Source organism: Danio rerio, chromosome 5 (genome assembly GCF_049306965.1).
Source record: "Danio rerio strain Tuebingen ecotype United States chromosome 5, GRCz12tu, whole genome shotgun sequence".
Lineage (NCBI taxonomy): Eukaryota > Metazoa > Chordata > Actinopteri > Cypriniformes > Danionidae > Danio > Danio rerio.
Window position 1 is genome coordinate 1,986,141 of NC_133180.1, and position 12,809 is coordinate 1,998,949.

At 35.8% G+C, this 12,809-nt stretch overlaps 3 protein-coding genes across 4 annotated transcripts in view; 2 read left to right on the forward strand and 1 right to left on the reverse strand.

The window, feature by feature from the left end:
* rabepk (Rab9 effector protein with kelch motifs) overlaps positions 1-12,809 on the reverse strand; it is a 373,763-nt gene that overhangs the window by 331,541 nt on the left and 29,413 nt on the right. The window lies entirely within an intron of this gene.
* Positions 1,305-12,809, forward strand: part of si:ch73-55i23.1 — a 782,803-nt gene continuing 771,298 nt past the window's right edge. Inside the window, exon 1 of the mRNA XM_073949656.1 lies at positions 1,305-1,472. The gene's annotated coding sequence lies outside the window, so the exon portion shown is untranslated. The remainder of the gene's footprint in view (positions 1,473-12,809) is intronic.
* Positions 1,977-11,106, forward strand: fastkd5 (FAST kinase domains 5). Of its 2 annotated transcripts, none has more exons than XM_073951795.1 (2): positions 1,977-2,089; positions 8,190-11,106. In XM_073951795.1, exons 1-2 carry the CDS (start codon positions 2,054-2,056, stop codon positions 10,536-10,538), a joined length of 2,385 nt encoding a protein of 794 aa, XP_073807896.1. In that variant the 5' UTR covers positions 1,977-2,053; the 3' UTR covers positions 10,539-11,106. The 2 variants fall into 2 exon arrangements, with proteins under 2 accessions (XP_073807896.1, XP_698448.3); XM_693356.10 differs by having other exon boundaries at positions 2,047-2,150.

Here is a 12,809-nt window from a genome sequence, read left to right on the forward strand (position 1 = left end):
ATACTCCACAGTTTACTGTAGTAAAAGCTGAGTTATACTACATATTCAAAACAGTTTATTAGTTCAAAATAATTAATACTACTGTAAACTAGAGAATTTATGAGAAGTGTATAACGGTGGCCGGAGCCAGCTCCAAGTAAGTGGTCCTTGAGCTCCAAGTGGGCTGTACAAACCTGGAGTTTTTATTTATTTAATGTCTTTCACATGACACAGAGTCTAATATTGTGCTTTATAAATGTCTACATCTACCCCAACCCTAAACCCAACCTCACAGTAACCTGATGTGTTTTATTAATGTCTACTCCACCTACACCAAGTAAACCCAGCCTGCTTGTGGCGCAAGTCCTTCCCACTTGGAGGTCACCCAACCTACTTGCGGTGTAATCCCTCTTACATGGTGGTCTTCAGGCTGCAGCGATACCTACTTGGAATTTATTAAAAGACGAGTTGTAAATGCGACACAATATGATACACTTTATTGTATTCTGCAAAAACACTATAGTATTTGCTTTAAATTACTATAGTATTCCTTCATGTGGGCTATCAGTTGTTCAGAACTTTGGGTGAGAGTTTTTTTTTTGTAAACATTTCATTTTTTCTGTCTTTTTTTTCCAGAATTTGCTTGGGAAGAGCATATCTTAGCAGATATTAATTTAAATAAATAAAGATGTGAATACAGGAAAAAAAGCGGTCTCTTAATGATTCCATTCAAAATAATGTTTTTGTTTTTAAATTAATTTTGTGTATTGATTTTAAATCAGTAGATCTGTTGTATACAGAGAACATTTATTGTGAATTTGTAGCTATTGCATAGTTTAAAAATAAAAAGATGAATAAATATTGATATGGTAAGTTGTAAAAATATTAATATTGTTTAATACATGTCTTACTTTTAGCATAACTTTGATGAAAATATTTGATCTGCTTCAAATGTTGACTACTTTAATTAGAGTTTAATTAGGGGATTTAAGTGACTTTAAACGTGGTAGTGCCAGACAGGCTGCTCTGAGTGGGATTTTCACACACAACCATCTCTAGGGTTTACAGAGAATGTTTCGACAAAGAGGAAATATCCAATGAGCGGCAGTTCTGTGGACGCAAATGCCTCGTTGATGTCAGAGGAGAATGGCCAGACTGGTTCCAGCTGATAGAAAGGCAACAGTAACTCAAATAAGCACTCGTTACAACCGAGCTCTGCAGAAGAGCATCTCTGAACACACAACACGTCCAACCTTGAGGCGGATGGGCTACAGCAGCAGAAGAGCACACCGGGTGCCGCTCCTGTCAGCTAAGAACAGGAAACTGAGGCTACAATTCACACAGACTCACCAAAACTGGACAATAGAAGATTGGAGAAACGTTGCCTGCTCTGATGAGTCTCCATTTCTGCTGACACATTCAGATGCTCGGGGCAGAATTTGCCCTCAGCAACATGAAAGCATGGATCATCCTGCCTTGTATCAGCGGTTCAGGCTGCTGGTGGTGGTGTAATGGTGTGGGGGAGATTTTCTTTGGGTCCATTAGTACCAATTGAGCATCAACGCCACAGCCTACCTGAGTATTACTGCTGACCATGTCCATCCCTTTATGACCACAGTGTCTCCATCTTCTGATGGCTACTTCCAGCAGGATAACGCAGCATGTCATAAAGCTCAATCATCTCAGACTGGTTTCTTGAACATGACGATGAGTTCACTGCACTCAAATGGCCTCCACAGTCACCAGAGCTCAATCCAATAGAGCAGCTTTGGGATGTGGTGGAACGGGAGATTGGCATCATGGATGTGCAGCCGACAAATCTGCAGCAACTGTGTGATGCTATCATGACAATATGGAGCAAAATCTCTGAGGAATATTTCCAGCAGCTTGTTGAATCTCTGCCACCAAGGATTAAGGTGGTTCTGAATGCAAAAGGTGTCCAACCGGGTACTAGTAACTTTTGCCTAATAAAGTGGCCGGTGAGTGTATGTTGGACTGAGCTACAGCTGGACTGCTTCTGCGCATGCGCCGCTTTATGTTTGTCTCCTCCGGGTCTCCGTAGCGCGCATGACACATGCAGTCAGTGTGGATTCAGAACACAACTGAGCGGGTTTGTGTTTGTGTTTTTATAACTTAAGTTCCAACTTTGAAGAAAACTACCCTCGCGAAAGGTACGTGTGTCATTAAACAGTCATACACGCTCGGTGTGTGTTAAATGTGTTGTTTAACGAATGGATAAGACTCTCACTGTCAAGGACAACATCTATTTTATGATTGATTAAAGGCATTTCGCCACATAGATTAACGCCTAAGTTATATTTCATTATGCTACTAGTTTTAATTACACATCACTTTATTAATTTTCCGCTAAATGTTTTGAATTTCAGCTGTCACAACCTGATCAAAAACATGTTAAATTTCTCTTCGGTGTCTGTCAGATTAGCTAATGTTAGAGCAATAGATTATTACCCTCGTGGAAATTATACTGTAATTAAATGATAACTTTCTTAATGAATGCTGTATCATACTTTTGTATTATCTATAGTCAACTGATAAGTTATAATCAATACTGTAGCTATAATAAAAATGTTTGCATTACAGTAAACTGTGATGTATCGTGTAGTATAATATACACTCAGTAGAAAACTACAGAATTGGGACATTTGTTTATATTCCTGTATTTATTGCATTACCATAGCAACAATAAAATCACCACAAGCGATTAATTCACGTAATTTACTATGGTATAGCCTGTAAATGCCAGAGTATTACTTTAAATGACCATACTATAGTATTTTTTTCATGAAGTCACAGCAAGAAGGTTGCTGGTTCGATCCTCGGCTCAGTTGGCGTTTCTGTGTGGAGTTTGCATGTTCTCCCTGCGTTCGCGTGGGTTTCCTCCGGGTGCTCCGGTTTCCCCCACAGTCCAAACACATGCGCTATAGGTGAATTGGGTAGGCTAAATTGTCCGTAGTGTATGAGTGTGTGTGGATGTTTCCCAGTGATGGGGTGCGGCTGGAAGGGCATCCGCTGCGTAAAAACTTGCTGGATAAGTTGGCGGTTCATTCCGCTGTGGCAACCCCAGATTAATAAAGAGACTAAGCCGGCAAGAAAATTAATGATGAATGAACCTTAAAACAACGTATATTATACTGCAAATCTGCAATATGCATGCTGAGTGAGGCAGTGTTTACATAATCACAAAATGTAAAGTATATTTTCACCCAGCTCTTTATTAGAATTTGATTTAGAAATTAGGAAATGTCAAATAACCATATAATTAACAGAAATTGAGTAAAATTTTTATTAAAAAAGTTTAATTCAACGTGAAAACTTTACCAAGCTATAAGATTACTGTACTTATTTAAATGTTTGTTCTATTTCTTTATGTTTAAGTTACTAATTTTAATTAAAGATTACTTAACTTTTCGCTAAATGTCTTTTGGATTTCAGTTGTCACAACCTGATATAAAACATCTCATTAGACGAGACCACTTAATGTAGTAAAACTGTTTTCAGCTAAAAATCTGCGTTAGAAACACGCAAATTTCCTCAAAGTATTGCTGTTTTTTAATTAATTAATTAATTTATTTATTTATTTATTAATATTTGTTCTTTGTTAAATTTCTCTTCTGTGTCAGTCACTTTACAGTACAGATTATTTAACGATATAGCAATAGATTTGGTCCAATAATAAATTATCCACAAAAAAAAAAAAAAAAAATGTATTTTAAATGATAACTTTGTTGTATCATACTTTTGTATCATCTATAGTGAACTGATGAATTATAATAAATACTGTAGCATCTTTTAGTTTGTACTACTATAAACTGATGTATTGTCGTATGTTAACCCTATACTACAGTATTGGGTAATTTGTTTATATTCCTGTATTTGTTGGGTTATCATAGCAACAATAAAATCACCGTAAGAGATTAATTCAATTAATTTACTAGTATAGCTTATAAACACCACAGTATTACTATAAATGACCATACTATAGTGTTTTCTTCACAGGGTAACCTTAAAGCAATCTATATTATACTGCAAATCTGCAATCTGCATGCTGAGTGAGGCAGTGTTCACATACCCACAACATGTGTAGGATATTTTCACCCAGCTCTTTATTACAATTTGATTAAGAAGTTAGAAGTGTCAAATAACACCATACAAGCAATAGTTGATTAAACAAATCAATAAAGTAAACCAAGTTAACAGGGTTGTGCAAGCTACTTGGAAAATGTAGTGAGCTAAGGTATTAGTTACTCTACTTAAAATGTAGCTTGACTATAGTAAAAGCTACTCTCTGGGAAATGTAGCGAGCTAAGCTGAAAGCTACGTCTAAGCTATTTCTTTTATTTGTAATTTTTAAATTGAAGCAACTTCAATCCAAGTCAGTTCTGTTTTAGTGATCAATAAAACTGCTAATGATACATATGTGGCAATGTCAGGCCCGGATTGGCTAATCGGGAGCACCGGGAGATACTAATCGGTGTGCCGGTCCGTTTTTTGGCCGTGAGGGCCGGTGTCCCTAGCTGCTTGCACTCTCAGCAGTTGCACTTTTTTCATTTATTTATTTATTTGACCATATCCACACTATTTTTATCCATTATTTTGCCGCAGCCTCGCTCTTTTTATTTATTTTCTCGGAGCCCCGTGAGCAAAATGCAGCCCGCAGTTTAATGATGATGTAACCATCATTAGTTAGTTAGTTAGTTAGGTTATTTATATAGCACATATTTTACAACACAACGTTGCCCAAAGTGCTGAACGCAATCAATACTAAAAATAAAATCTACATCACATACATAACAATTAAAACATAAGGCAAACCCCTCAACATTAAAAAGGCTCAAATACTAAAGAACAAAGATGGTGTTTCAGACGCTTTTAAAAAACAGGTAGAGTTGGAGCATGTCTGATGTGGGGTGGAAGCCCGTTCCAGAGTTTTGGGACGACAACAGCAAAAGCCCGATCCCCACTTCGCTTACACCGGGACCTTGGTATAGATAGAATAAATTCATCAGAAGAGCTCAGTGACCTACCAGGATTGTATACATGTAGCAAGTCTGATAAGTAAGATGGTGCCAGATTGTTTAAGGATTTAAAAACAAAGATTGATAGTTTAAAATCAATCCGTGACCAAACAGGCAGCCAGCCCAGAGAGGAAAGAACTGGGGATATGTGCTCGAACTTACGAGTCCCTGCAGCCACATTTTATACTAATTGCACTCTGTTTAGGGCGTTTTGACTAATACCCACATACAGGGAATTGCAATAGTCAAGTCTTCCCAAAATAAAAGCATGGATCACCTTCTCAAGGTCATTAAAAGAGAGAAACGACTTTACTTTTGACACCAGTCGTAAATGGAAAAAACTGGATTTAACAACTGTATTTACTTGTTTGTTAAATTTCAGATCACTGTCGAATTAAAATCCTGAGTTTCTAACAAGTGGAAAGTGGAAAGCTCACCAAAACCTGATAAATGCAGAGGGTTAGGATCGCCAAACCAGACCAGCTCAGTTTTTTCTCCATTGAAATTTAAAAACTTTGACGAAAGCCAGCTCTTGACCTCGACTAGACATCTCATAAGGGAGTCAAACCCCTTTTAATCCCTACTTTTTAAAGTGACATAAATCTGAGTGTCGTCAGCATAAAAATGAAAAGCCACAACATATTTACAAAAAATAGATCCTAAAGGTAAAATATATATAAAGAAAATAAAATAGGTCCAAGTATAGACTCTTGTGGAACTCCACATGTCATGTCATTCCACCCCAAACACACTTAGTGAATATTAATTAATATTAATGAATAATACACCTGCTCAATGAAAATCTGATGATTCACTACATTAATAAATCTGCCATAACTAGATCAGAAATCTAAAAAGGGGAGAAAAAGATTAGACATCAATAGCAGCAGATAACAGTGCAATACTTATTTTTTATCCCGAACTCATCACCTTAACAGCGCCAACTGGGTCTAGTGGTTAGCACCTTGCGTTACAACGTCGCCGATCCGAGTTCGCACCTCACCAGGATAATTTATTTATTTTATTTTATTTTTTTCATTTTTAGTGTTAAGACATATAATACTGAGTGTGTTACTTATGTAGGGGTACATTTTTTTTTGTGCGTGCGTGCGTGCGTGCGTGCGTGTGTGACGACCGTTACTATAATGGCACTCCATTATCCAAGCTGGAAATATGATCCTTTTAAGTAACCAGTCTGACGCGACGAACTCATCCAAGTCGTTATATTCTTTTCTTGTATTTATTTGTTCTTCAAAGCAGGAACAATCTTTTTCTTTATATAACGATACAATATAGAACGACGGTCAAAAACGATATCACTCCGTCTCTTTCTCTCTTTACATCAAGGATATGACATGATCAGTCATAAATAAGCAAAGGCATAATTAAAGCATGCAATAATAATTTAAATAATATTTTGATTGTAGAAAGTATAAATGCAATAAACAAATAACGATAACTATACATAATATTTTACAATTTGCATAATAAATATGGCTCTAACAGTTACAAAGGACTGGATATCTATAAAGAATTAATGTTCTCATATTTATGAAAAACATTTGAAGTTCTCATGCAGCTGTGTCCTTGAAAAAGACGTGTTAGTGTCATTAGAAACTGAATTGGAAATAACGTTATTTTAATATAGTCAGTCGTCGACTGAGGTGGGCCGGTCTAAGGCTTGAAACTCTAGAGCTAAAAAGCAGTCCCACTCCTGCCCTGTGTGGCATAACTGTTCAGTTCAGTTATTAACAGTAATTCTTATGCTGTTCCAAACACAAACACATTTTTGTAGACATCAAAAACAAAAAATTCAAGAAACCAGGTGTTGCACATTTAAGATACAACATTACTATAGTTGTACTATATACAATACTGTAGATGTTGTATTGCAACTATAAAGCAAATTAGTTCAATTACTTCCCTATAGTACTGTTCAAAACCACTTTTAAATATTGAAGTATTTACAGTATTTTAATGTAAATGCACTTGGGCACATTTGCAGAACAAACATTGAGTAGATTTAAAACCAATTCAACTCTAACAAGAGTACAGCATCAGAATTAACTTCAAGACTTCGATGTATGGTCCTGATTCAGAATTAATTCCTCTACAGTCATCTTTCCATCTAGCAAGTTTTTCCTGTCTGCCTGATGATGAGTGAGAGGTGGCAGTAGCTCACCAAGTTTGTTTTCGACCACCATAAAACATGAAGAATTTGCGATTCTTGCTATCATATGGATTTACCTTTAACGGCCAGACACTGGCTTTACAGCTCTGAACGGCAGTGGCGTCGCTTAATGATTCCTGATTGGTAAATGTAGCTTGTGTGGACGCTACTTGCTTAAAATAATAGATTCTGGAAAGCTATCCTTTGCTCCTGGAAAGCTATTTGATTTAGCAAGTAGCGATGCTGGTGCCACGCTACTGATGAATGTAGTTTAGCTAGTAGCGTCACTGCAAATTAATGAAATTTCAAGAATTCACACTTAGATACTGTTTGACAACTTGTTAGCAAGTTAGCAGGTTTGTCATGCTGTCCCGGAAGAGAACCCTGAGCTCGGAGATAGTTGAGCCCAGGGCTCCCGCCAGGTCCATAAAGCATGTGAGGGGAGTACGAGGTCAGGTGTTCTCGAGAGCTCCCCTCGGCAAAAGAGGAAAGGAGGAGAAGGGGTGGATGGGGGGTTTCTTCGGAAAACGAAGATAAGTAGATCTTAGCTAGGTTACTTATAGTGAGTTTGGATCAATCCAATTGGCTAGTCAATGAGTGTAGATGAGTGGCCAGCTTCAGTCAATCATATCACGTGCTCCTCTCGAAATTAGTTTGTGAAACTACATTTAATGTAAAAACTTTAAAATAGTGTTGTTTTTTCGGTAATACAAACTCCAGTGATTTACGTTTACAACTTTATTTTTACATCAATTAATCAAATTTGTTTTTTGATCAAGCTCTAAGATTACTGTCATCGTTAATAATTAATAAGAATCACGGTGGACAAAACAAATGAGCTATTAGAATGTAGTTATACAATTTTTTCTGTTAAAAATCATCTGTGAAACATCACTTGGAAAATATTCGTAAAGCATTAATTTTTTTTGTCTTCAACTGTAGGTAATATTACAACATTTGCATACTGTCAATCATCATGTCACTTTTTTTATGATCCCTTCCAGTATCTGCTGCTGATGTCTGCGAATGTGCTACTTCATAACGTGGCAAAGCGACGTCTTTGTGCTCACGTACAGCGCCTTTCCTTTCTTAAAACCCAGCGTTTGTCATCACATGTGGACAATGGAGAGCAAAAGAGAGAAGAACGCGAAAGCTTGCTGTTGTGCAAACATTCATCGTATTACCAGACACGAACGTCACGTTCCTCTCATTTCAGCTACTTAAAAACTGGCAAAAAAATTCCCGGTAGTCTCCCCTCAATTCCTACTTTCTGCCAACAAGGTAACTCCTACAGTATCAGCTCCAGGAATACCTTGTTAAACATCAGTGGATCTGAATCCAATCAAGAAGCCCTTCCGAAACCAAACACAAACCCTAGTGTGAGCCCTGATCCACGCGCTTTTCAGAGATGCCGACTTGATTACAGCAACATGACCCATGACATCTCCCAGCGCTCATCTACTTCAGACCTCAACGAAGCCTTGGTAATTCTTAATAAAGTTACAATACTGAAAAACAACATGGGAGCTTCCGATATAACCAGCTTCTTGCACAAACTTAGCCAGATTCCCTTGAAAGACACTGCGGTAGTCAGAAGAGACCCACGATTCAGCATGCTCCTTCAGTACAGTGTGGCGATCATACACACCTTCACTCCGCAGCAGTTATTGGATATTCTGAAGGCCTTCGTGAACTTGGACTTGCCTCGTTCTCATAGCGTACTGGCGTCATACGAAGCCGAGTTCTGTGAGCAAGCGAGTGAAATGAATCTCCACCAGCTGCTGCTTGCCGCAGATTTGTGGCGCTGCCTTGTTCGAAATGTTCCTAAGTACCTCAAGAAGCTCTACGATAATGTAAGTCAAAACCTCAACCAGATGAGTCCTCCAGAGCTGGTTCAGCTGATCTACATTATTGGAGAGAGTCGGGGATGTCCTGAGACCCTCGTTAAATCGATCGAGTCATTACTTATGCGCCATTTAAATGAGTTGAAGCCTGAAGAACTGGGCGCTGTTTGTTTAGGCCTCTTTAAAGCACAAACCTCCCTTTCTGAAAGAGCAGTTCAGCGGCTTGTGGACAGGTCGCTTGTTGTAGTCAAGGATATGAGTGACTTTGGGATTGTTAATGTAATGAAGTATTTGCGATTTAGCTATTTGGACCATCTCCCATGGTTGGAGGCTATGGGTGTGGAGGTGCCACGACGGGCTCCACAAATGGAGGCTCAAGGCCTCATGCACATCATCTTGGGATTCTCCGCTCTACACTACCGGGATGATCGTGTTCTCTTGGCTGTGGCCAAACAATTACCTAATGTGATCAATCAATGCAGGAGTAAAGATGCTGCGAAGATGCTCTGGGCCTATGGATCTTTAGGATTTCTTCCCAGCCAGTGTCCGGACCTTTATCCGTCTCTCACTGCACTCTTACGAGAACGTCAGTCAGAGTTTCAGCGATTCCCTGAACATCTGCTCACAGGTCTGCTCGGACTTGCTTTTGCTGGTCTGTTCCCTGAAGACTTGCTCAGTCTGGCTTTGAGTGAAGAGTTTGTCGACAGGGCTTGTAAATACCAGGAGCTTGAGTTAAACAGAGACTTGTTTACTTTAGATGGAACTGTAGGACTGGAGTTACCAGAGTCAACAATCCCGAGGCTCAGTCTCGCCGTGAGGGAAGAAGTGACCAAACAGCTTTGGGATTTTGCTCAATCTGAGATCTGCCAGAAGCTTGAGGTTCTCGAAGCTGAATCGATGCTGCAGAAACTTCTGGGTGGAGAGATGTTTGTGCGCAAGCACATGATCCTCCCTCATTTGCGCTCTATTGACTTGGAGGTGCACTTAGATCAAAATGACCAACCAGTTTCAGTGACTTCTGGATCTTGCCAACGAGAGCTCGCCTCTCAAAACTGGGAGCAAAAACCCTTTGGAATAACCATAACTGATGACCTACTTGCTCAGCTAACTAATACTCAAAAGACTCAGTTGGAGCCATTCAACAAATTTCTCCAACAGCCTGTGCCACAGAGAGTCGAACCGGTCAGAGAAAGTCTTCTCAGTGTGGGCATTGACTTGACGGATGATCTTCTGACGTTGTTGACCAACTCTAGTAAACATTCCCCTCACCCCAAAGATTCTAGGCCGTCTGTTAAGAGACTTGCTGTTCAAGTGACAAATAGGAATCATTATTGCTACAGGACGAAGCAGCTGCTTGGATTGCATGCACTAAAGAGGAGGCATCTCACACTGGCCGGATACAGAGTTGTGGAGTTACCGCACTGGGAATGGTTTCCACTGCTGAGACGCTCACAGGCCGAGAAACTTGCCTATCTGCACTGCAAGATATTCAACTACAGAGACTGCTAAATATAGATTAATTAAATTCTCTGCATATACGTGTGAACAACCATGTCGTACTCTGACTTGCTTTCACTGGCCTATTCTCTGAAGATTTGCCCAGTCAAGTCAAGAGTTCATCAACAGGGTTGTAAATACCAAGAGCTCAAGACTGAAGTAACCAGAGTCAACAATCCCAAAGGCTCAGTCTTGCCGTGAGGGAAGAAGTAGCCAAATAGCTTTGAGATTTTGCTCAATCTGAGATCTGCCTAAAGCTTGAGGTGATGGAGGCTGAATCGATGCTGCAGAAAGTTCTGGATAGAGAGATGTTTGTCAAGCAAACTATTTCTCTTGATACAAAACCACATCACTCATGTGTTTTGGTGAAGAAGTTATGTTAATGACTGAAAAAATGATCCATCCTGAGTCGTTTTAAACTAGTTCTGCTTTATTTAAATATAATGCCATTTTTAGACGCAGTTAGATTCATTGAACTACACAATTCTGTTAAACGTATGGTCATGTGTTGAATGTTATCTCAATCTCAATGTTTGATTGGTGTTAAAAATATTTTCGATACATAATAAACAATTAAAAAGGACCCAAGTGTTAAATTCGTGGAGTGTATTTCCTTGAAGATCCAGTCAGTGTTTGGGCCTAATGTGTGCCGTGCATTGATTTATACAGCAGCAGAAATCTTTTTATAACATACAATAAATCACAATAGGATGTTAATGTGAAAATGTCATTATTTACATGGTAAGTCTTAACCATTCATTATGCAGATGTCCATTTCCCAATCACTGATCTCATAGTGTTTCTGTGTGAAACCAACCACTATTGTTTTACTCTTGAACTTTTAATTCCTTCGATTTCCAAGTCATGTTTATTGCCTTGCTCTAACTACAGTAAAAAGTAAACATCAAGCTGAGGTTATGTAGAATAATACAGACTTAATATGGCAAGATTTGTGTACTATTTTCAGGAATATTGTGGATCAGTGTACTAACAAAGCATTCAAAGGATGGTGCTTGATTAGATAAGTATAAAATGTTATTCAATTTGTAATAATTACTCTCTAAAAATGACCATGACGATGGCATTTTCCAGTACTTTCATGATTTTGCCAGTCCAGTAGTTCAGAAAGAGTTCAGAAATAAAAAAAGGTCCAAGATTTTTGTGTAATTTCAGGGGGAAACACAAAATTCAACGCAAATAGTGCCAGAAAAACTTCTCAAAATCAGTTATTTTAGGCTGCATATATATATATATATATATATATATATATAAATATATAAATATATATATATATAAATATATATATATATATATAAATATATATATATATATATATATAAATATATATATATATATATATATATATATATATATATATATATAAATATATATATATATATATATATATATATATATTTATATATATATATATATATATATATATAAATATATATATATATATATATATATATATATATTTATATATATATATATATATATATATATATTTATATATATATATATATATATATAAATATATATATATATATATATATATATATATATATATATTTATATATATATATATATATATATATATATTTATATATATATATTTATATATATATTTATATATATTTATATATTTATATATATATTTATATTTATATATATATATATATATATATATATATATATATATATTTATATATATATATATATATATATATATATATATAAATATATATATATATATAAATATATATATATATAAATATATATATATATATAAAAATATATATATATATATATATATATATATATATATATATATATATTTATATATATATATATATATATATATATATATATATATATATATATATATTTATATATATATATATATATATATATATATTTATATATATATATATTTATATATATATATATTTATATATATATATATATATATATATATATATATATATATATATATATTTATATATTTATATATATATATATTTATATATATATATATTTATATATATATATATATATATATATATATATATATATATATATATATATTTATATATATATATATTTATATATATATATATATATATATATATATATATATATATATATATTTATTTATATATATATATTAACCCTGAAAAATCCTTCAGGGACTGATTTCCCAGTGTTTTTTTTAGCTAGGTAGGTCCATGAATATTAGATTAAATTTAGTTAAAATTGAAGGTCGCTGGTTCGAGCATCGGC

Excerpts from the sequence above, each read along its gene's own strand:
- fastkd5 (XM_073951795.1), top strand. The coding sequence starts at position 2,054 with ATGCAGTCAGTGTGGATTCAGAACACAACTGAGCGG. Across the intron at positions 2,090-8,189 it reads TTCAGAACACAACTGAGCGG|TATCTGCTGCTGATGTCTGC; the intron begins GTTTGTGTTTGT and ends GATCCCTTCCAG.